The sequence below is a fragment of the Guillardia theta genome (assembly GCF_000315625.1).
Source record: "Guillardia theta CCMP2712 unplaced genomic scaffold GUITHscaffold_83, whole genome shotgun sequence".
Classification (NCBI taxonomy): domain Eukaryota; class Cryptophyceae; order Pyrenomonadales; family Geminigeraceae; genus Guillardia; species Guillardia theta.
The window spans coordinates 105,364-128,936 of NW_005434591.1; the positions used below are offsets into that span (position 1 = coordinate 105,364).

At 52.9% G+C, this 23,573-nt stretch overlaps 8 protein-coding genes across 8 annotated transcripts; 6 read left to right on the forward strand and 2 right to left on the reverse strand.

Moving 5' to 3' along the window:
* Positions 1–3,436: 3,436 nt before the first annotated feature.
* On the reverse strand, positions 3,437–4,331 carry GUITHDRAFT_51888 (hypothetical protein; the record flags this gene model as incomplete). Its single annotated transcript, XM_005825457.1, has 6 exons — positions 3,437–3,520; positions 3,572–3,619; positions 3,671–3,746; positions 3,805–3,938; positions 3,987–4,148; positions 4,209–4,331. Coding segments are annotated over 6 exons (627 nt in total), but the record flags the coding sequence as incomplete, so codon positions are not given.
* A 392-nt stretch (positions 4,332–4,723) lies between these two features.
* Positions 4,724–5,901, forward strand: GUITHDRAFT_115310 (hypothetical protein; the record flags this gene model as incomplete). The annotated part of the gene is made up of 6 exons (XM_005825458.1): positions 4,724–4,762; positions 4,820–4,897; positions 5,191–5,369; positions 5,432–5,615; positions 5,662–5,775; positions 5,836–5,901. 6 exons carry the CDS (start codon positions 4,724–4,726, stop codon positions 5,899–5,901), a joined length of 660 nt encoding a protein of 219 aa, XP_005825515.1.
* Positions 5,902–5,945: 44 nt separating this feature from the next.
* Positions 5,946–7,558, reverse strand: GUITHDRAFT_165182 (hypothetical protein; the record flags this gene model as incomplete). Its single annotated transcript, XM_005825459.1, has 6 exons — positions 7,447–7,558; positions 6,710–7,396; positions 6,501–6,650; positions 6,341–6,424; positions 6,085–6,295; positions 5,946–5,986 (listed from the first exon to the last, which is right to left on the reverse strand). Exons 1-6 carry the CDS (start codon positions 7,474–7,476, stop codon positions 5,946–5,948), a joined length of 1,203 nt encoding a protein of 400 aa, XP_005825516.1. The 5' UTR covers positions 7,477–7,558.
* A 2,176-nt stretch (positions 7,559–9,734) lies between these two features.
* On the forward strand, positions 9,735–11,924 carry GUITHDRAFT_165183 (hypothetical protein; the record flags this gene model as incomplete). Its single annotated transcript, XM_005825460.1, has 1 exon — positions 9,735–11,924. One exon carries the CDS (start codon positions 9,735–9,737, stop codon positions 11,712–11,714), a length of 1,980 nt encoding a protein of 659 aa, XP_005825517.1. The 3' UTR covers positions 11,715–11,924.
* Positions 11,925–13,389: 1,465 nt separating this feature from the next.
* On the forward strand, positions 13,390–13,780 carry GUITHDRAFT_77049 (hypothetical protein; the record flags this gene model as incomplete). The annotated part of the gene is made up of 2 exons (XM_005825461.1): positions 13,390–13,560; positions 13,637–13,780. Coding segments are annotated over 2 exons (315 nt in total), but the record flags the coding sequence as incomplete, so codon positions are not given.
* Positions 13,781–14,105: 325 nt separating this feature from the next.
* On the forward strand, positions 14,106–15,510 carry GUITHDRAFT_115314 (hypothetical protein; the record flags this gene model as incomplete). Its single annotated transcript, XM_005825462.1, has 8 exons — positions 14,106–14,570; positions 14,617–14,692; positions 14,755–14,903; positions 14,959–15,052; positions 15,105–15,146; positions 15,206–15,231; positions 15,275–15,336; positions 15,390–15,510. 8 exons carry the CDS (start codon positions 14,106–14,108, stop codon positions 15,508–15,510), a joined length of 1,035 nt encoding a protein of 344 aa, XP_005825519.1.
* A 1,469-nt stretch (positions 15,511–16,979) lies between these two features.
* Positions 16,980–17,789, forward strand: GUITHDRAFT_49734 (hypothetical protein; the record flags this gene model as incomplete). The annotated part of the gene is made up of 1 exon (XM_005825463.1): positions 16,980–17,789. A coding segment is annotated over one exon (810 nt), but the record flags the coding sequence as incomplete, so codon positions are not given.
* Positions 17,790–18,859: 1,070 nt separating this feature from the next.
* GUITHDRAFT_58593 (hypothetical protein) lies at positions 18,860–19,660 on the forward strand (the record flags this gene model as incomplete). Its single annotated transcript, XM_005825464.1, has 1 exon — positions 18,860–19,660. A coding segment is annotated over one exon (801 nt), but the record flags the coding sequence as incomplete, so codon positions are not given.
* Positions 19,661–23,573: the final 3,913 nt, after the last annotated feature.

Sequence of the window (23,573 nt, forward strand, 5' to 3'; positions counted from 1 at the left end):
TGCTGACAAATTCGCCGAAGTATTTCTCGCCTATGGGTCGAATGCGAAGACAAACGCCCGAGAGACCGTCCGCTTCCTGCCTGCTGGCTGTCAGCCCGACAGGCCAATGGCAGGAAGCAAAGGAGAGGTAGGAAGGAAGAACGAAAGGAGCAGGAGCAGCAGCAGGAGCAGCAGCAGGAGCAGCAGCAGCAGCAGGAGAAAGAAGCCATGGGGAGGAGGGAAGAGAGATGCCGAGGACAAGATAGTGGAGATGGTTGGTGACAGTTGGAACAGCAGGAGCGGAAGCAGGAGTAGGAGCAGGAGCAGGAGCAGGGACGGAGGATAGTTCTTAGGTACCTCCCTTTGAAGCGACTTCCGTCTGGCAGAGTCAGAAAATCACCAGGCAACTTTCGAGCCTGATGGAACCAATCAAAGGATGGAAAGGACAAGAGAAGCAACGAGGACGAGGACGAGCACGAGCACGAGCACGAGCACGAGCACGAGCACGAGCACGAGGATAAGAACAAGAGGACGAGGACGAGGATAACGAGGCAGCAGCAGCAGGGAAGGAAACGCAGTCAACCTGATTGCCGATCTCACGGGCTTTCTCATAGATTTCTAATCCCTTGCACAACAACTTCAGAAAGCGATTGGTGGAAGCATGAAAGCGAAGACAAGGAGACAAGAACAAGAACAAGGACAAGAAGACAAGGACAAGAGACAAGGACGAGGACGAGGACAAGAAGACAAGGACAAGAGACAAGGACGAGGACGAGGACAAGGACGAGGAGCAGCAGAAGGAGCAGCAGCAGCTGCTGCTGCTGCTGCAGCAGCAGCAGGTAGGATCATTCACCTCCCTGATAAAGTCCTTCATCTTCTCTCGCGTCAGCTCAATCTTATCAATATCCTCCTCCTCCTCCTCCTCCTCCTCCTCCTCCTGGGCAGCCGGTTTACCTTCCCCTCCCTCTCCTTTCTCTCCACCCTCCATTCCTCCGTCCGCATTCCTTGCTGTCTCCTCCCTGCCCTTCTCCTCCCCTGCCGTCCTTCCTCCTTTCGTCTCATCTGGGGCTGAAACCCACAGGGTCAGGGCGATAACTGCAAACAGCATCCACACACCTCCTTTGTCCCTGTTGTCGTCTGCCCCGCAGAAAGTTTTCAGCATCATGGTCAGCCCTCTCGACCCTCCGCGCACGTTCACCCACCTTCTCCTCTCACGCGCGCATCGGCAAACTTCTGCCTCGCCTCCTCCACCGCAGCCTCGGCCACTGGTCTGCTTCTCATGGACGTGAGCACTGCACGAGCAAGCTTCCTGATCTTTTCCCTACGAGGGGGTCAGCATTCAAGTTGGAAGAGGAGAAGGAGGAGAAGGAGGAGAAGGAGGAGAAGGAGGAGAAGGAGGAGAAGGAGGAGAAGGAGGAGAAGGAGAAGGAGGAGAAGGAGAAGGAGGAGAAGGAGAAGGGGGACGAGGAAGAGGACGAGGACGAGAAGGAGTGGGATGGGAGGAGAGAGGGAGGAGAGGAGAGGAAGAGAAGGAGAAGGAGATACAAGAACTCTGATCGCATCTGAAGCGTGTCATCATTCCATGCTGCTAGAATGTGTCAGCGCAGTCAAGAAAGGGAGGGAGGGGAGTAAAGAGGAGGCACCGGCGTACTTCTTGAAGAGATCGGAGTTGGTCATGAAATGAGAGACAACCTCTTCCTGTTCGATGAGGGTGAGGGAAAGGCAAAAAATGAGGGAGAGAGGCAGAGAGAGAGAGAGAGAGAGAGAGAGAGAGAGAGAGAGAGAGAGAGAGAGAGGCAGAGAGGGAGAGAGGCAGAAAGGCAGAGAGGCAGAGAGGGAAGGAGGGAACGAGGGAAGGGGGGTGTAGAGTCATGGAGGGAGCAGGATGGAAGTTGGTGTGTGAGGAATGGGGTGGGAGGAAGAGGATTCTTGAATACTTCGGTGTAACTGGCTTGAAACAGAATCTTCATCTTGTCGAGAATCTCTGCAATGAAACAAATTAGATAAAACAGCGAAGGAACAGAAAGGAAAAGACAACACAGCACAGTTCTGCACAGAACAGAACAAAACAGCTCATCACATCACATCACATCACATCACATCACATCACATCACATCACATCACATCACATCACATCACATCACATCACATCACATCACATCACATCACATCACATCACATCACATCACATCATATCATATCACATCACATCACATCACATCACATCACAAGAAGACAATCCAGTGCCCACCAGCATCGTCTGCAACTCTTCTCGTCGGTTTTGGTACTCTCTCCTGCTGCTGCTCCTTGACTGGAACTGTAAACCTCGCGATCCGTTCCTTGCCCTTGTCCCCCCCGTCCGTTCCTTTGTCTACCTTCTCCTCCTTGGCCTTGGCCTTTTCGTTCATCTTTGCAAAGGGACGAAAATCTTCCTGTCTCCCCCTGGTTTTCTCCTCCTCGCCCTTGCTGTTCTGCTTCCCTCCCTCTGTTTCGCCTCTCAACAAGGATAAAGTTTGCCTCGCCGTCGGCCTGTCCTCGGGTCTGCAAGACAGCATGCGAGCCGCGATCTGCGGCAACCGAATCATGAAAACTGCCGTCGGCAGAGGAGGGGGAGGGGAGGGGGAAGGGGGAGATTGAGGAGGGAGAGGGAAAAGGGAAGGGTGCAAGAGAAGCAGAAAAAGAACAGAAGAAGAGGATGTGCGCGAGGAAGCGATAGAGACATGTGAGGACGAGGAGAACGAGGAGGACGAGGAGGAGGAAGAGGACGAGGAGAACGAGCAGGACGAGGAGGAGGACGAGGAGGACGAGGAGGACGAGGAGGACGAGGAAGAGGACGAGGAGGACGAGGAGGATGAGGAGGAGGGAGAGGACAAGGAGGTTTGAGGGAGAAAGATGAGCAAAAGACTGCAAGATCCTTCAAGACTCATCAGACGACACGGGAAGAGGAGCGATACAAGGTTATGAACAATGAAAGAAAAAGGAGATTGGGACAAGAAAAGAAGGATGGGCAACAACTCAGCAACCTGTCGGTACATCTGCGGGTAGTGGGTGTGCATATCGTTGGCGGATAGCGGTGTGTTCATAACCTGCCACATGTCTCACAACCCTCAACATGTAACACTTTGAAGAACAAGGCAGAGATCGAATTCTTGATCAAGTTCGCGCACGAGCCAGTAACAACTCGAGACGACAGCGGTCATCAACATGCAACAAAAAGTGAACATCACGACTACGAACGCTCAAAACACCAAACAGGAGGACAAAACAGCAAATTTGCAGCAGAATCAACAGCAGCAACATCCAACAACAGCACTGAATCGATAATAATTAGCACACAACACAAACACAAACACAAACACAAACACAAACACAAACACAAACACAAACACAAACACAAACACAAACACAAACACAAACCTTGATGGCGAGAAGACCTTTAGACTCCCACAGGAAGTTCAACGACATCATCTCATACAAGATACAACCCAGCCCCCACATATCCGCAGCTTCCCCGTAGTGCTCTGACTTCAACACTTCTGGCTGTAAACCATCGTCACTTCTTCACCCCGACATCTCAGAGGCAAGACTGACAGCAGCGTATGACGGGGTGCCAACCATGGACATTCTCGATTGCTCCAACTTTCATCTCCATCAGCCAGGTGCAGGACAGGCAGGGAGCAAGCTTCTCACCTGGCGTGCGAGGCCAAAGTCTCCGATCTTCAGCGTGCTGATCTTTGTTATGAAGACGTTGAGAGGCTTCAGATCCCTGGGAACGACCCGAGGGTATCAACCCATGCGCCCAGAATCTTTCGACGACAGCAAACCTGTGGAGGACCTCGTTGCTGTGAATGTAAACCAGCGCGTCTGCTAGCTGCAGAAACCAGGAGGAGACTGTAGCTGCGGGGACCAACACCTTGCGAGATCTGACGTCTTGGAGGTAGTGTGCAAGGTCGCCATTCTACGGGAGGGGGTAAGGCAACAGGCGCTCCACATGGCAGCTTCCCACCTCACACCACTCCATCAGGATGTTCAGGCCCATCCCACTGCCCTTGTCGTCGGGGAGGTCGCTAAGGAAGAAGTCTTCGATCCTCACGACAGAACCATGGCTCAGCCTCTGCATCATCTTGACCTCCTTGAGGGCTTGGTTACCCTCCTTGTGGTCCTTACACTTGATCTGGTTAAGTACGATGACGCAGTCAGCCATGAGATCAGATAGAAATTGATACACAGAGATGGTTTCCACCTGTTTGATCACAAAGTACTTGTGATCTCTCCTCCTCCGCACGCTGAAAGTCTCCCCCTGCCCTCCCTTGCCAAGAGTCTTCAGAACTTCGAAGTCTTCCATCACGCCTGGTCTTCAATCCTGACAGGTCGGTCTACTCCATCCTGTTCCTCTAGACCTTAGTGTCGAAAGAAGTTGATCAGACGTGCAACAGCTCTCCACCCCCGCCTCCAAACCCCACCGCTCACTTTTCGTAACCCTTGGCCTGCCTCTTGGCATGCTCCTGCTGAATCTCCTCCTCCTGCCCCTCCTGCTTCTCGCTTCGTCTCTGCATCGTGTCGATACTTCTCTCCTCTTGAACCTTGCTCCTGATCCTGAGACTCCCTTCCTCCTCTCCCCTTCCCTCCTCCATCGCCTGACCACCCTCGTATGCCATATCCGTCTCTGCCTTCAATTTGGGATAGTGGGGCGGGCTCACAATATCAAAATTAAAATAAATTTAGTAAATTTTCAAATTTGAGATGACATATTCAAATATTGATCCTAAAAAAGAGATCCTAGTGCGCCTCAGAGCCTTGATGTGCAGTGCGCAGGGACGCATGTGGTGCTGAGAACAGGACGACGAGGACGAGGACGAGGACGAGGACGAGGACAGGGACGAGGACGAGGTCAAGAATCTTGGAAGCAATCTAGCTGTAAGGAAGCAGAATATCAGGGTTTCGATCTCTGAGTGACGTCTTCGTTCTGGAGGAACTAAGGGAGGTGATCGTAGGGGGAGTTAGGCATGATCAGACGCAGCAGTGCATGCTAGGAGAGATCCTGCCGCGGACACGACATGCAGAGGATTCAGTTGGGTCTGGTGATACTTGCAGCTATCTCCTGCACTCAGAGCAGCAGCAGCCTCACACATGGGGGAGGGTACAGAGTTCTCACTAACAGACTGAGAGGCGGGGGCTGGCTGTCCAAGGAATACAACGACTATCTTCAGGAATGCATACGAAATGGCTTCAAGCCGGAAAACACCACAGTGGAGCAGTACAAGGCCATGGGGATAGAGGGTGCCAGGAAAGACGAGTATGGCAACATCGTCTTTGCTCCGCCTGGTCTTACTCTGGAGGAGGCATACGAAAAGATCGAGCAGGGTGACAAGTTCATAGCTGGGCTAGGGTGAGAGCCGCTGCAATGGGGGGAAGGAGGAGAGGGGGGAGGAGGCTGACTGTGGTGGTCAGGCATGAAAAGATCATTGAGATTGTGGAGAACCTGCTCAACACGAACGTGAGGCCGTACAACCGTGATCCCTTCGAGCCGCTGCTGCGGGATGGAGGATTGGACACACATCCTGAAGACTGGGGTGACTTCAATGAGGTCGATGCTTTCGCACAGAAGCTGCTCGAAGACAACGGCTTCGTCTATGTGCGACCTTCTCCCCCGCTTGCACCTGAGTTGACCGATATGTTAGGATGCTGACAACGATGACTGGCTGCCTCCAAAGACTGAGCAGGAAGTGCAAGAACAACAAGAGCTTAAGAGAAAGATTCTTGAGATGCAGGGCCAGGAAGGACCGGCACGGCCGGTAGAGCTTGCTTCTAACGTTCTGTCACGTTCGTTGTTTGTTCTAAGATGTGATGCGCAGGTAAGGCAGTTGATCGACGATACAGATCCGACAACGACTTATTCAGTAGTTCAACATGAGCGGTGAAGATCAACACCAACAAAAAAAACTGTCTTTCAAGTACAAATATGTTACAAGGCTTCGAAACAAGCTCGCATGGCGGTTATGGTTTCTGAGGTGCGACAGAATAGAAAACAACCTTGCCTCATCGTTATCAGACTGGCGGACAAGGAGGAGGAGGAGGAGGAGGAGGAGATGAATGTGAATGACCATTCGCTCCAGCGGTCGCATTCCCTTTCTCCCCATCATGAGGATTGGGACGAGTCTCCAAGTAGACTTCCTTCCCGTCATCAGGCTCCACCTGAGCTCCGTTCTCTTTGCCATCATCGAGATAGTCTGAGGCGCTGCGGGCACTTGTATCGATGGGCAGGGCGACTTCGGTCCCGTCTTGGGAACTTTCTTCCCTCTCCTCTCTTGCATCCTGCTTGAAGAGGTCACGAGCAGAGGTCACAGAGTCACTCGTTACCTCTCGAGACATCGTCCCGATCTGATAGTTGTTGGTGATCATTTTCATGATACTGTCGGTGGAGGGCGCCAGCATCCAGTCCATCTGTCAATACAGTCATGAAGATCAATTAGAGGAGAAGATGAACACATCTCCAGCAAGCAGCAAAAAAGAAGTATACCTTCCAGAGAACAATGCAGAAAACCAGCAAGACAATGATCTCGATTCCACCATACGTTAGAGCGACCCTGACAGCAAGATCTCGTCTGTATTGATCCACAAACATGCTCATAGATGCAACAGAGCTGATCGCCACATTCTGGAAACACACCTTGGAGACAGTTATTGCAACTCAAGAAACCAAACTCAGCCAAGGGCTGATTTGCTCACCTCGATTGCAATCGCGACACATGTGTGCCTTGGGATGTTGAAGTATGGAATGGAGGCGATGAACAGGGAGAAAAACAAACCACATAGGATGGGGCCGCATATGCAGATCCAGTACTGCCAATGAGGATTGAGGATAGGGGCTTTCGTCTCCACTGTGGTGACAAGAGAAGACCAGAGGATGATCGCAAGGCCGATTAGCGACCCTATCGCCTGACTCCTCTGCTTGTACAGGGGGTTGTCTCCACTGTAGTAGGCTAACATCAAACCTCCGGTGACTGCTGAGATAACAACACCAATGGTGATAAGTAGGATAGACCAGCTGATGTCTACACGCTGATTGAACGCCAGGTAGGTGTACAGCAACAGGTTGAGAGGGAGCATCCCAAGGCTGATGATAGTTGACAATGTAGTCATGGCAACAGAAAGAGGAAGGTCGGCGTTGAAGATGGCACAAAACCAGTTGGAAAGGCTGCCTCCCGGAGAGCTTGTGAGGATCATGACGGTCAGAGCGACCTCATACTGAGGTTCGACAGCCTTCACGAAGATGAAGCCGAGCAAGGGCATCAGGAGCCATTGCAGCGACAACCCCAGCGCCAGCTGCGTCTTGTGGATTCGCTTGATGCTCCTTGCGTTCACGGAGGCTGACATACAGAAGACCAGCCCGAACAGCAGGACATTGCTCACGACCTGCCCAGCTGTCAACGAGAGACCTTCAACGGCAGACATCAGGGGCCGACCTGAGCTACTCTTTGGTTGACCGCGACCATGGTTGTGCGCACTCACGTTGGCATCATGAAGATAATGGCTGCGTGCTGGCGTGCATCTGAACAGCACACGTAAACAAAAGCTGCTCATTAAACATGTCAAAGCTCTATCCAAGCCGACAAAGGTGCCGTCAACACAGCACAGGGCGTGTCTAAACTTCTACTGAATTCAATGATGTGTGTGTCAAGACTATCATGACACGCAGCCTCAAGAAACTACTCTTCAGAGAGCTCAACTTCTTGCATCTCTCCTCTTTGCCATCATTACAGGCACAACCCAAATACGGCAGATCATTTGTCCCAGCACCACCAATCCTCGGGTTACAACAAATTCAATCAGGACCGCTGTGCCGACTAGCATTCCACTTATCATCGTCTGAAAGCACCTTACTCTCCCACTGATTGACATATGGGAGATGGTTTGAAGCAAATTATGGTTGAAATCCCTTACAATCCCTTTCCCAGAAATGAATCAGGCAGTCAGTTTTCTTCTCGCCCCCGTCTTGGTTGTTGCAAGGTCCAATCAGCTCAACTGCCGATACATGACTTCTTCTCCTCGTTCACTCCTTTCTCTCTGTATCTCATCTTTTCATTCCTAGTATTCTCTCAGCTCTCGTCTCCTCCTTTCCCTCTCCTCCTCTACTTCCGCCCTCAATCCTTCCCTCTATCCTCCTCCATGGCATTCTTTTATCCCTCTCCGAGACTACCCTACCCCCTTCTTGGAAAACTCGACGAAAAAAAATTGAAAGTACCCCACAATCAACAACTACTACCCCCTCCTCCATATGTCAGTACCCCCCCTTCTTATAAAAGTAAAAGAGGTCACAGACTCCTACCTGGGGTAGTACCCCTTGTAACGACATTACTCTAGTGGGTGGGGATACTCAAGGATAGCATTACCCCACCGTAGCACGTGTACTACCCTACCCCAATCCAGTGCTGCCAACCAACCACCCTCCCTTAAGTCTTCTTTGGTGATAACACCCGTGGTATGTTCTTTTTACTCGATGACCCTACCCCCCCTCCCCCTACCGGAATCTCCATCTCTTTACTAGCCGTGGCTGATATAAAATCCGGCGGCTCGGACTCGGAGGCCTGAGGCTTCAGTTATTGGTACTGATTTTAACTTAACTTTGAGTAAACTACCATTCTAGTGTCAGGCACCGGCGGACGGTAAACGGCGGACCGTCACGCCGCAGTCCCGGGCCCCGGGCCGTTCAACTGAGTGACGGACGGCCGCGCCCCGGCGGCCCGGGTGAGTGGGCCGAGCTTCGGAAGGCAACGGAAATTGTACAGTCACTAGTACCTACCTTCAAGTTGAGTTAAGACTACTAGGGGCACCAGGTAACTTATCGTTGATGAGTAAAACTACACGGTACTGCACTGCATCATTGAATGAATGCTCCAGCCTGGCCCCCCCCCACGGTAACTGAAAGAGAGATGCACTAGTACTGCCTGCTGCTCTTGTTCTCTCTGCTCCTCCACCGTGACGCGGCTTGCTCCATGTCAGAGTCCTGAGCTGCTCCCTGCAAGCAGTCATAGTACAAATGAGGCAACATAATGATTGAATGTGATCTCAAAACCAACGAAACACAATTGTATCATTCAAGAACAACCATTCTATATTCTAAGAGATTGTTAAGGATGTCTTTGGTGATGTAATCGATAAGATGTTGTTAGACAATGTTCTTAAGGGTTCATTTCAATTGCTTGATCAAACTCTAAATGATATATCTAATGGCAGCCCCTTTCTATGATATTAAATGCAAAGCCTTTGTGCGGAAAGCCACCTCTGCTTCGGGAGGCCGAGAACCTTAGTTGATGATCCCAGGCCTCATCAGTGGGGTCCTTCTTGTACCCTCCTGCTACTTCTGCTCGCTTCTTCCACGCTACTTACAGCGTGCTCGTCTCCTGCCCTCTCCTTCTCCCTCCTATGACTGCCTGCTATCTGTTGGTTCTGATTGAACAGAAACATGTTGGCCTGTGTCAGCCTGATGCATGCTCCTTTGAGTGTGATGGGGATGGTAAGTGAGTATAGCGAGCTCAGATCTAGCTCTTCTGCTTGTATAGAGCCGTGATTCTGCAAGGGCTGTTGATTCCTTGTTGATCACTTCTGATGTTCAGTGGATGCGATGTGCAGCAACCTTGCAAGTGCTCATCAACATTCTGACGGTGTTTTACAGCGCTAAGTTATCAAGAGGTCTTGACGATGTTGATCTGATCTGTTGCCATGGAGGATTCTGAGATAGCAGAGTCGTACGATGGTAGCTATCATCGAGTTGCAGATCGATCTCACTGTCTTGGATGTAGACGAGGAGTTTTACGCGGAAGAAGTCCAGGAGGACCAGTGGCTTGGGAAGGAAACGAGCCCACTTGCATGGGGGGCAGAAGACCTTCAATCCTATATCTTGGACAACTACGGCAAATGGACGACAGCGAGCAAGGTAGAGGGAGGGCGCGAGCAAGGCAAGGGAGACAAGGCAAGCAGCAGGCCAGAGCATGTCAGTGCGTTGCCTCTCAGAAAGCTTCCCGCGTCCTGCCGCAGCCAGTCGGAGCCCCTGGCGAGCATCCGCAAGGACTACCTCACCCACGTTTCGGGGCATCGACCCCAGCTGAGCAGGCCGAAGACTGCGAGGAGTCAGCCTCCCCTGTCTGCTCGCACGCCATCTCAGAGCAGCGCGATGAGTCAGACGATGAGGAGACCGCTGACCGCTAGGACCTTGACGCACCAGACAGTAGCAAGCTCCTCCTCCAAACCCAGGAAGGTGAACAAGAAGCTTGAATGCGGTCACTTGCTTCCGAACTGCTGGTCTCCTCTGCCTGGCGTGAAGGAGGAGAGAGATATGCTGGGGATCCTGCGGCAGGCTGAGTCAATGACGGGAATGAAGGTTCCCACAGGGAAGCAAGCGCTTCTGAAGAACCCCGAGCTGCTCCAGGCCTACTCGACCAGCCGCAAGCAGCTGCAGCTGGCTCCGGCAGATCAGTTGAGTTCCGACAGCAGCGACTCTGAGACAGAGAGCGAGGCTGCCAGCAAGCCATCTGAGCCCGTCGACAACTCATCGGGTCAGATCAGAGAGAAAGCGACGGAGAAGCTGCTGGGAATCCACGTGCTCAAGGCAGACCTTGTTTGCAATGAGACGAGGGTGCAGTACTCGAAGCAATACTTCCAGCGCTACCCCAAGCTGCTGGCTGAAGAAAACCTGGACAAGCGAGTCGGAGTCGTGGTTGGCTGGGACTCCAATGCTCAAACCACCATCGTGAAGTGGGAGGATGGAACGATCGAGTACTGCTGCACAGGCTTCTCCAAGTTGTTCTTCCTCAAGCTTGCGGAGGAGAAGGAAGAAGAGGAGCAGTCAGAGGTGGACACGAGTGAGAAGATCGCACACCTGCTGCGCCTGCCGAGGTGGCAGATAGCAGAGCGAGGATCAGACAAGGGGATCGCGCGACTAGTGAAGGATGGCCTGCGAGCTCAGAAGGTCCGGGGCATTCAGGATGAGCTGCAGAGGATGAGGCGGGTGCAGAAGCTGGTGCTCAAGGAGAACCCCCGGTCAGAAAAGTCCTCCAAGTTTCGCTCCAGGCTCCTGAGCACCCAGCAAGACTTCCTGCGCACACTCGACGATCAGTCGGCCATGGGATCCTGGATCGTCGTGAGCGCCAACGGCAGCGAAGTGGAGATCCCTCCGTCGAGCTTGACGCCGACGATGATGGCGGCGTTCAGCAGATCAAAGGTCTCTCTTCTAGACGAGGTGCGCAACGTAGTTCAGAGAGACACCGTACTGGCCAACAGGAGGCAGAAGGCGGAGGAGCAGGGGGAGCAGCTGAAGAAGAAGAGGGGGCGACGGCACCCCCTCGCTGGAGAAAGCGATCCGATGGACGTGAATCAGATGATCAAGTACAACACGTCAAAGTTCAAAATCCCTCTCAAGTCGCTCATGAAGAGCAGGGTCGAGGACCTGGAGGTTGTCTTTCACTCCGTCTTCCAGTTCTTTGACTTCACCCGCTCCGGCGCCATCTCCCTCATCGACTTCGAGCGGGCCATGACCATGATCGGAGTCCCCGGGCTCAAGAACAACTCGCACGTGTGGATGAAGAAGAAGGTGGACCCGAAGCAGCGCGAGATTGACTACGAGACCTTCAAGAGCATGACTGTCAAGCTCATAGAAGCCGCCAGAGACGGGAAGCCGATGGCAAAGACGCCGAGCGACGCTGCTGCTAGTCCTGCATGGACGGCGAGGTCATGACCGAGGATCGTTGTGCGCATCGGAAGTTGTACTGGCAGCTTGATGCGGTGCCACTTAGTACAACGATGCCGCTGATGCCTGTCACTTTCAAGTTTGGTGAACGAGGAGTTGTCATCGCTATCAGAACAGGCTGAACTGACAGTGAAGTCAGCAAGACTCTCAAGTGACGTTACAAACTAATCATGTGTGATCATAAACTCATTGTCTCTCAAGTGACGTTACAAACTAATCATGTGTGATCATAAACTCATTGTCCAGCTGCGGCAGTAACAACTTCTGTGAGTGAACTCAGTGCATCAGCCTACAAGCATGATGAAGAAGGACGTTGTGCGCAATTACATTACCCATGTTCCAATTACAATGAACTTAGGAACAACGTCGAGATGCACATTACAGACCATCACATGACAGTGTACTGAATATCGCTAAACTTCAGAGCAACGATGTCCACAACTCGGTTCTTCTCAGAACCGTCGTGATGGCGTCTGACTCGGTTCTATTACGAATCCAGGATGAATAGGAAGCTTGCCTTGCTGTACCCCCGGAGAAGGCGGCATCCATTTGTGTTGCCAAATCTTGTTAATCATGCGTCGAGGCGAAGCCGATGATTGATTGATTGATTGCCATTCTGCAAGTTTACTTCATGAAATCCGTTCACAATAGGAGTCCTCACCATGAACCCTGACATTCGCATCGCATGTTCGAATTCAAAATGCTTCCACTGCCTCACCGGCCATGTGACATTCATGAGTTCATGAGCTGCTGAGGCATCAATCCTCTTGTCTCACAATGGGAAGCACGAGACATACAGTGAGGGGCCACGGGTTGATGCGCACCGAGCATCAGGTCCAAGGTCTCGCGACCTTGGGCGAGATCTTCCGTGGGGACAAGTTGTATCAATCTGCTGGGGATCGGTGAACCCAACAGCTGCTACCATGGTAGGCATCGGAACCCAAGTTTCCATCACAACGACCACTGAAGATGTGAGTGATATATAACTTACTAACACTGATCATGGCATAACTTTCAACATTCACTTGATTCTTGCAGCAATGATGAAACAACGCAACCGTTCACTAGGTGCATCGTGAGAGCTCTGTAAGTTGAAGCGTGTAGATCTACTTACCTGTTGAGATCTTGACGGGAATCGATCAGTTGCTCAGATTCATTCTGTTTGCACATCTTGGACAACAGTGATGTTGCACATCTTGGACAACGGTGATATTTGTATTAGAAACTCTTTCCAAATAAGATGTTGAATCCAGACGGATAGTATGATACACAACGCGCCATTTCCTGGGAAGCCAGTGCCCCCACCAACCCAGCGGTAACGATCACTTTAACATTTCTGTATCAAAACCTTGTGAAACCGGCAAAAAAGTTATCAAAGGTTCGTATCCCCAGCCATATCAAGATAAACCTAACATGACCTGTTCCGACTGCGCGATCAACTCACAGCTTGAGAGCCAACGAGCATCCGGCGGAATCTGAGCAGACTAGTCCCGTCAAACAGGCTAGTCCCGTCACGAGTCAAACAGGCTAGTCCCGTCAAACAGACTAGTCCCGTCAAACAGACTAGTCCCGTCAAACAGACTAGTCCCGTCAAACAGACTAGTCCCGTCAAACAGGCTAGTCCCGTACGGTCAAACAGACTAGTCCCGTCAAACAGGCTAGTCCCGTCAAACATACTAGTCCCGTCAAACAGACTAGTCCCGTCATACAGGCTAGTCCCGTCAAACAGACTAGTCCCGTCAAACAGACTAGTCCCGTCACGGTCAAACAGGCTAGTCCCGTCAAACAGACTAGTCCCGTCAAACAGACTAGTCCCGTCAAACAGACCAGTCCCGTCAAACATACTAGTCCCGTCAAACAGACTAGTCCCGTCAAACAGACCGTCGGACCGTACTAGTCCCGTCAAACAGACCAGTCCCGTCAAACAGACTAGTCCCGTCAAACAGACTAGTCCCGTCAAACAGACTAGTCCCGTCAAACAGACTAGTCCCGTCAAACAGACTAGTCCCGTCAAACAGACTAGTCCCGTCAAACTGCTACTAGGCCGACGGTAGTCACTCGCCTAGTATTACCGTCACTCACGGCTCCGCTGCCTCGGGTCGGCCCATGATTTGCCGGGCTGACTCTGAATTTTGTGGTGACTCAAATTGGAAAGAAAGATGGGGGATGAGGGGCACAAATAAGCAAGGGCATGCAAGCAGTTTGGCATGAGGCAGCGACAAGAAGCGAGGGACGAGAGGATGAAGATCTGAATCGCAAGCAACTCCTCCTCGAGCCTTCTGAATCGCAAGCGTCTCCTCCTCGAGCCTTCTGAATCGCAAGCGTCTCCTCCTCGAGCCTTCAACCCGACTCTGACGTCCCCTTCTCCTGCTTCTCGTGATGACCAGTCAATCCGAGCCAGAGCTGTTCCGTGAGATTTGCAGTAGAGCAAAACGAATCGAGCAGCTCTATGTCTTCCTGCCTGTTTGTTGGCGAAAGTCCAAGTTCATGATATTCGATCTCAAGAATGCCGCGCAGTACAACGGAACAGAGTGCATAGCAAAGGGAGTAGACCCCGGATCAGGGAGGATCATGACAAGGCTTCTCAACCAAGATCAGAATGAGTTGCTGATCAAGCACGAGAACCTTCAACTTGTGAACCTGAACCTCGACGAGAAGAGCGAGCCGGTCCTTTGTAAGGCCAAGGAAAGGCTGAGCGTGTCCTCGTCAACTTCCGTGCCCATGACCAGGGAAGGGCTGGCCAGCTCGATTGTGAACCTGACGCAAGGTCTGCTGGACGTAACCTTTGCGATTGAGAACAACATGGTGGATGACGACTTCTCGAACAAATCGCTCTTCAGGGAGGTGAGACGAACTACGGAGCAGCGTGCCGCCTCTGATGCATCTGCAGATCCTGAGCACCCTCAAAGGGGTCGAGGACCTGTGCTTAAAATACTGCGCTTGCTTCGGGGACAAGCCCTCCAACGGTATGCAAGACGAGGAGCAGCACGAGCAACTGCAACATGCTGAATGCCGTGCTGGTGTGCAGGGACGGAGGCCATGAAGGAGGTTCTAGGGGATGGCATGGCAGAGTGCGTTCACTGGAGGAGGGGAGCTCTAGCGTATATGTTCACGGCGGTGGAGGCAAACTTTCAGCACGAGCTGGAACTTTCCTTGATCGAAGAAGGCCTCGAACAGGTGTGTCGTCCTCCCCACGTTCGAACTAGGAGCTCAGCACTTGCTTCGCGCACAGTTCGAGAGCATGCTCGGGACCCGAGGAAAGAAATACCAGGAGGATGCCGATGACTGTGAAGGCAACGAGGATGTTCGAGAGATGCTGAAGAACAGTGCGGGGCCTTGAAACTACCCGTGTTTGTTGTCGGCCGTAACTTCTTGCAGGTATCCTAAGTGATACTCACCTGCTATCTGTCGTCTACTCGGGTAATCCCTTTCATCTCCATTCCATGTGTCAGATTGAGAAGTGACTTGCTGCACAAAAGGGGAGATGTGCTATTGGGCTTGGAAGGTGATCGTAACCTTGGTGAGGAGCCGTCTTACATGTGCTCTAGGATCAGAACGTTTCTGCTTCAAGCGAGGACGTCAAGACTTCATTCAGGGCCAGGGCAGTAAGGTATGGATCTGAATATTTGAATATCACTACAAGTAACACCTCGATGTCCGTAGTTTTCTGAAGAAGTATCTCCATATTGTCAGTATCATGACCAAAGCCGGTCCCAACTCTGTCGGGTCTGGATGGGATACAACAAGAGCAGAATCCTTGATTAGTGAGTTGCAAGGCCAATGACGACAACGATGGATGAACAAATTCTCCTTCTCTGTTGATCGACGCTCGTCATACTGCATCACAGCGCTCAAAGTTGCCAGATTGCTTCTCAACTAGCTAGTCTGGTTTGAAAAGATTCCTGTAATCCACTCAGTTCGCTGAAGACATGTTCCCTTCGAACTTCCAGCTGGGCTCAGTTCTTTCATCCTCATAGCAGGATGAGGCCGAAAAGGCGATACAAATAAACATCTCATCTTCTTCATCGCAAAATGTACATCTTGTGCCGTACTGGCGTCCCATCATGGCCCTGCCATCTCTCCGACAAATGACCACGACCACCCCTGTGCCCTACAGTGGCTCTACCCACCCTACCCCTAAGTATCCCAGTGATCTCATATGCATGGTACCCCTTCTTCGTCCTGAACCCAGTTGTGGCTAGCCAAAGGACCAGACTACCCCCACCCCCTTCAGATCTCGTGATAAATTTCCGTTCACCCACCCTTTCACGCTATGTCCCAACGTACTATTGTGGTACCCCCCATATCCCCCAAATTGTACCCCTGCTCTGATGATGATTACAACTACCCCTGTACTATTCACCCACCAATTGTATATGGCCAGGCCTGTCATCATATCACCACCCTCCAGGCTGGAGTACCCTTGACAATATTACCCCTAGCATCACAAGTTCGACAAAAACCTTGAATTTTTCACCCCTTCTTTTCATAGTCTAGTACCCCACTTTTGAACAAGCTAAAACGTGGTTGACCACTAATTGGCTACCCCCTACCCCCTTTTCAATCAACAAAAACACACCTTGATGATTACTACCCCTCATTCTACTACCCCCTACCCCTCAAAGTACGGATCACCACTTCTGTATTTCTCCCCCAGTTAGTCGTGTTTTACCACTTGCTCCTAGCCTGCCTTGTACTACTCTCTCCCCTCCTCCTCCTGCTCCTCCTTTTCTCCCTCTTCCTCCTCCTTCTTGTCCTTATTCTGATCTGCTTGATCCTTCTTCTTAACCTTTTTGCATACTTCTTCTTCATTCCTTGCGTATCCATCCCCCCCCGCCCCCCCGCCCGACCCCGCTGTTTTGTGCTATCTTGGTTCACTTGCCCTCTCCTTTCAATCTTCAACCCTTTGCATTTTTTCTCGCACATCTCGTTGCCCTCCCTCCTCTTGCATCTGTCCTGTAGACGATGAGGCGGCGTTTTTCCAAGTTTTCCATCATTTCGTTCCTGGCTCTCCAACTCTCTTTCTCGCATGCATTCATTATCCGTCCTCCAACACTCGCAAGGCTCAAACATGCAGCAGCAAGCCATGCCCATCGAAGACACAATCTTGATAGAAACTATGGGAGGAAGGTGACAGCGCTGAAGATGGTTGACATGGACGTGGGAATGCTCGGAGTAGCAGTTGCAGGGTCCGTCTCAAGCTCGGCTGCTGTGCTGGACGCTGTTCCCAAGCTTGTGAACGAGAATCTCGAGAATCTCATCATCGGTGCTCTCGCCGGGATGGTGGCGAGTGCGGTTGTCTTCCCTATCGACACGGCCAAGACGAGGATACAGGCGGCGGACGGGGGCACGAGGCTCAACACCTTGCAGACCATAAAGAAGATCATCGACGAGGAAGGCTTTCTCGCGCTGTATAGCGGGCTGGTGCCGGTGATGATCGGTGCGGCCCCGGAGTCTGCAATCCAACTCTCCATGTACGAGTTTGTCTTGTCGACGCTGAAGCACGCTCAACACATCGACGGTGTCTCGTCGGTTCCTGTTCACCTCCAGGCCCTGGCAGGGAGCTTCGCCGGCATCGCCACTATCGTCGCGACTAACCCTCTGGAGGTCCTCAAGATCCGAGCACAGACGAGCAGAGACAAGAAGTCCACCATGGACCACGTCAGAGAGCTGGGGCTCTCCGGGCTTTACACGGGATACCAGGCCACGTGGTTGAGGGACATCCCCTTCGCAACCATCTACTTCCCCTTGTACTCGAGCGTGAAGTCATGCATGAATGGTGTCTGCACGAGCAGCCTGGCATCTGCCATGGTCGCGGGTCTGTTCTCCGGCATGATGGCGTCGCTGGTCACGACCCCAGCCGACGTGATCAAGACAACTGTGCAGTCGTTGCCTTCGAAAGTTGGCTTGGCGGGAGATGCTACGGGGAGAGAGAAGATGGACATCAGGAGCGCTGCTGACCTGGTGCTGCGATCGAAAGGCATGAGCGGTTTCTTCTCTGGGGTGGAGGCCCGGTTGGGAAGGATGGCTCCTGCCATGTCCATCAGTCTGTGCGTGTTCGAGGGCCTGCGCAGCTTCTTGGGACGAGGGGCGACGCTCAAGATGGCGCCGGTGGTCCTAGCAAGCGCAGATGACTTCACGCTACAGACACCTGCCAGCGTTGCTGATCATGCCGTGGCAGTACAGGACTTGCAGAACTCTGGGGTGATACAGGTACGAGACCTTGCCGTTTGGCGCGTGAGGACTGTGACTGACATTTGTTTCCGCTCAGTCTGCGGTGGACTCAGTTAGCTCGATGGCAAGTGGGCTTTCAAACGTTGATCCTGCGCAAGTCTTGAATACTGCGTGCAATGTTGCGGACCACATTGTGTCTGTTTGCGGCAACCTGCCGTGAGTTGTACTTCAGTTTTCTATCTGTGATTGTTTCTGTCTCATGATCTCAATGCTCTTAACCTGATAGTAAATTCCTCTTACATCCCTCGCTTCTGCACTTCTGTCATCTACACGTCCTCTCTGATGTGTGTTGCAAGAGAAAGCCTCAAGTGGACAGGAAAAAGCACTCGGATCCTTGCAATGAATAACAATGGGTAGGTGGGGGTCAGCGAGTAACCGGTGTCTGGTGACTGTTCCATGCAGGACCCCTCATATAAAGGTGTAAAATAGGGGTATCACAAACTATGATGGTATTGGACACTTGGGGGGTACACTAGAATCTGGGGTACTGGGGTGGTCATTAGATTGGAAAAGATGTTGCGGATCAGTGGCGGGATCCATAGAGACAAGGGGAGGAGAAGAAGGAGGAAGCGGAGGAGGAGGAGGAGATTGGATGAGGGGTAAAACCATCGCCATGAGGACGATCCTTGTCTCTACGAGTCTCTTGTCTGTTCTCACTGCCTGCGCTCTAGGGGGTTGGCATGGAAAAACCAAGATTGCCATGAGCGTGGATCTAGGAAGTTCAGAGGAAGGGGAAGGTGAGGGTGTGAGAGAGGCGGCTCCATCTGACGAGCTTGTGGATCCAGCGATCCCTTTCGTTGAGGATACTGGTCAAGGGTATAGAATCACCGATGAAGCCATCGCTTTCTTGAAGACCGTGCGGTCAAAGTTTGTTCTATTCCTCAGACATGACGGGGCTGCAGGTTGACGCGCCCGTCGCTGTCCTGGCGATCTGCGGAGCGCACAGATCTGGGAAGAGCTTCATCCTCAACAGGCTGTTCCTCGGCAAGAAAGGATTTCCTGTGGGTTCTGGTGTGTCAACATGCACCAAAGGGATGTGGATATGGAACAAGACGGTGATAGTGAAAGACGCCAACGGCACAGCGACCAAGTTCGTGCTGATAGACACTGAAGGGTTTGGTTCTCCAGAAGAGAATCATGATTCATCGCTGCTGACGCTCGCTCTCTTGCTCAGCTCCTACTTCGTATACAACAGTGTTGGCGCCATTGACGAGATCACGTTGCGACAGTTCTCCTTCGTTTCCGATGTCCTCGACCTGATCGCGAGCCAGAAGATCGGCCATGATGGAGAAATTCCGTTCAACGTGTTCCCGTCCTTCATCTGGTTGCTGAGAGACTTCTCGCTCGAGCTCGTGTCCTCCGACGGCAGCAGGATGTCCGCATCAGAATACCTCGAGTATGCCCTGTCCGCATCGGCGGACGAGGGGCCGCAGAGCGTGAAGAGCACGATCAGGAAGACGTTCTCCGAGTGTTTCAGGGAGAGAGATTGTGTTGCTCTTGTCCGTCCTGTGGTAGATGAGAAGAAGCTGCAGCACCTTGCCGAGGTAGAGGAGGACGACCTCCGTCCTCAATTCGTTGACGAGCTCAGTGAGCTTCGGAGGATGATCCTGGGCAGGGCAAGGGCGAAGCAGATCAACGAGATGTTTGTGAGCGGGAGCGGTATCCTGTCGCTAGCCAACTCTTTCCTGCAATCTCTGTCTCCTGCCCCTCCCCACAGTCTGGCAGGGGACCTGGCTGTGCACGATGCGGACAGGAAAGGGGCTGCGATGGTTGATGCTGCCCTCCACAAGTTTGCGGACGGAGTGAATGCGCTGGAGTATGCACTTCAGCCCCTCAGTGACGTTGACTTCGACCGATGGTTCGAGACCGCTGCTGCCTCGGCCCGCAGAGTTCTGCTGCAAGGTTTCATTCACGATGAGCACTTGCCGGCTGTCATGGAGAGGTGAGAAGAGGGAGAAGAATGAGGAAGAGGAATGATGGTAGTCCTTTTGATGTCTTGTCCTGGAATGCGAGGAAGTATGTTTTGAAAGAGAAGTTTTGATATGTTTGCAGGTTGCAAGACAAGATAGAAGAGAAGAGAAGGAAACTGCGGACATTGAATGAAGCTAGAGCCGCCGATCTTGTTGAAAAAGTTTATGCACAAGTCAGAAAAGGGCTGGAAGAGAAACGATACTCTTCGTTGTCGCAGTACTTGACGGATCATGCTCGGATTAGAAACTGCTGCTCGTCACAGGTTTGATAATTTCTGTCATGACAAGTTTATCCGATGAAGCATGACGCTAGTGTCTGTGGAGTTGATGGTGGTGGTGGTGACTTTTTGACATGAAATGTCTAAGTGATCAAAGATGTTGTGATTGCGTGTTGAAAACACAACAAGAGTGTGAGATGGAGTGGTTTCAATGATTGACGTTGCAAATGTGCTGTCACGGAGATGTGCTGGTTTGATAGAGGTTGACATGCTTTTCAGATCCCTCGAGTCGTTCTGAGCGAACTCATGGAAGAGGAACTTCGTAAAGGCGCAATGCAGATCGCTTCCTCCGTTCAGGAAAGAGTTCAGGTGGGAGGAGGGATGGAGGGAGGAGGGAGGAGGGAGTGAGAGAGTAAAGTGGGGCGGTGGAGTAGAGGAAGGAAAAGGGATAATATTGGAGGTGATGATGTGGAAGCATTTGAAGGAACAATCCAAGCGAAAACATTGTGTGGAGGAGAAGAGAGGGAGGGAGGGAGGAGGGAAGGAGGGAGGGAGGTAGCGAAGACACGCGATGATGTTGGAAAGCAAGGATGAGAGGAGGGAGGGAGGGAGGGAGTGACGGGTACCTTGCAGGAGGAAGTCAGAAGGTCGTTGATAAGCGAGCTCACGGAGGGCGAGACGAGCGAGGAGGACGGAGAGACCCACAGGCTGAGGAAGATGCTGTCGCTGTGCGAGGAGACGCTGGCGAGAAGGGAAGCGCAGATTACAGAGATGAATGCTGAGCGGGTGAAGATGGAAGGGAGGATGGGAGAGGTGAAGATCTTGCTGGAGTCGGCGGAGAGGAGGGCCAAGGACATGGAGGCGCAGCTGGAGAGGAGCGAGCAGCTGCTGTCGTCGTGCAGGGAGGAAAATGAGAGGTTGAAGGAGGAGAGAGCGGGGATGGAGGAGGAGAGGGACGAGAGGGTGAAGGCGTTGCAGGCTGAACACAGGAGGAGGGAGGAGGAAGTGGAGAAGGCTTTGGAGCAGGCAGAGCAGAGCAGAGCACACCTTGAGACGAAGCAGGAGAACAACGAGAGGAGGATAAAAGAGCTGCTGGATGACCTTGCCAGCATGGAGGTGAAGCTGCGGGAAGCCGAGGGGAGCAGCGGAGGTGCGCTGGCAGCGACGGAGGAAGCATGGAGGGAGAGGAAGGCAGAGGAGGATGCGGCGCATCGTCGGCAGCTGGAGCTGGTGAAACTTGCGAACGAGGAGGCGGTGCAGGAGCTAGAGGAGACGTTCAGGACGGAAAGGGAGGTGCTGGCAGCCCGAGTTCGCTTCCTCGAAGAGCAAACGACCGAGCTGGCAGCTGAGCTGGACCAGAGGAGGGAGGAAGCGGCTGCGACAGCGAGCGAGTACGAGGCAGCAGTGGACGAGCTCGAGAAGGAATTGGCCCACCAGCGGGAGCTGCTGGCCGCCAAGGGGGAGGTAGGAGCGTTCAAGCACACAATCGAGGCGCTGCACAGCGTGATAGCGTCAAGAGGAGGAGGAGGAGGAGGAGGAGGAGGCGAGGAGGCGATCAACTTGATTACGAGCATGTCGCGGATCATCGCGCAGAAGGAGGAGGAAATGGAGCAAATCCGCGAGTCCTCCGACGACACGCTGGGACGCTGAGGAGTTTGATTGAGAAGAAGGACGTAGAGAACGACAAGTACAAGAGGGCACTGAAAGTGTTTCTCCTGCACAGCCTCAAGGTGCTCTCCTCCTCCTTCGTCGCCTCATTTTCCTTCTTTCTCCTCAGGGTCCTCCTCCTCCCTTTCCTCCTACTTCTCCTCCTCCTCCTCCTCCTCCTCCTCCTCCCCCTCCGTCCCGTCCTACATCTCCTCGTCCTCTTGCTGCTAGCACTCCCTTCCAGCCAACCTCCAATTCTCTCTGTCCTCCGATCCTCACAGCTTAGCTTCTCTGCTGTCTCTCCTCCCTCCTCTCCCTACCTTCAGGCTGCCTATCCTCCTCCTCCCCTCCTCCCCCAAAGCAACACCGTCTTGTCTGCTCCTCGCGTAACATGCAGCAGGTGCAATGTCGCTACTGCGGGAGGGAGGTGGAGGCGCGAGCAGCGGTCGACCACATGCCGATGTGCATGCACAGGAGAAACGTTCGACTGTGGCAGGTGAGGAGAGCGAAGAGGGGAGAGGCCAAGGGATGGGAGCTGAGAGGAGGAGGGAGGAAAGAGGAGGGAGGAGGGAGGAGAGAGAGCAGGAAGAAGAACGAGAACGGAAGAGGGAGGAGGGAGGAGCAGGGAGGTGGAGGTACGAGAGAACTCCAGCGGAGGACACAACAAGGAATCTGGACATGAGCTGATGGAAAGTAGGAGGAAGGAGGCGACGTCGGGGGCTGGGAATGGAAAGTTGAAGTGACGACAACGAGTGAGGAAGAGGAAGGGAAAAAGAAGACCGTCTTTCATGTCAGAGCACAGGTTCCAACTTCTTCCTCCTCAGCATCATCATTCTCGTTCCTCTCCTTCTTCTGCTTCTTCTCCTCTACTACCCGTCTTGGCCCTCTATCCTACTATGATTTTCTTCCCTCATGATCGACCTCCTCACGTTCTTCTCCCTCCCTCCCTCCCTCCCTGCCAGCCAGCCTGCCTGCCTCCCTCCCTCTCCATCTCCCTCCCTGCCTGCCTGCCTGCCTGCCTGCCTCTCCCTCTCCCTCTCTCCCTCTGTCTCTGTCTCCCACTCCCTCTCCCTCTCCCTCTCCCTCTCCCTCTCCCTCCCTCCCTCTCCTCTCTCTCTCACTCTCTCATTCTCTCGCTCAACTTCATCGCAGAGAGCCAACGTTCTCTTCATCGTCGCCAAGAGATATCGCGACCTAGTCAAGTTCGCTTCCACCCTCAAGACCAAATTCCCCCGTGTCAAAGTAGTCTAACTCCCTCCTCCCCTTTCACTCTCCCCTCCCCTCCCCTCCCCTCCTCTCCGCTCCCCTCCCCTCCCCTCCTCTCCTCTCCTCTCCTCTCCCCTTCCCTCCCCTCCTCTCCTCTCGCATCCCCTTTCCTCTCTTCCGCTCCTCTGCCCTCTCTCTTCCTCCTCCCTCTAACAGCTGCGCAGCTGCCTGAGTTTGTTCCGCTCCACTCGAGCTCCACCAGCATCTTCCAGCCTCAGACGCACGTGCCTGAGCAGCGAGTGGAACAGGTCGAGAGGAGAGGGAGGAGAGGGCGAGGGGAGATGGGTAGAGGGAGAGGGAGAGGGAGAGGGAGAGGGAGAGGGAGAGGGAGAGGGAGAGGGAGAGGGAGAGGGAGAGGGAGAGGGAGAGGGAGAGGGAGAGGGAGAGGGAGAGGGAGAGGGAGAGGGAGAGGAGAGGGAGAGGGAGAGGGAGAGGAGAGGAGAGCGAGAGGAGAGCGAGAGAGAGAGAGAGAGAGAGAGAGAGAGAGAGAGAGAGAGAGACGAGAGAGACGA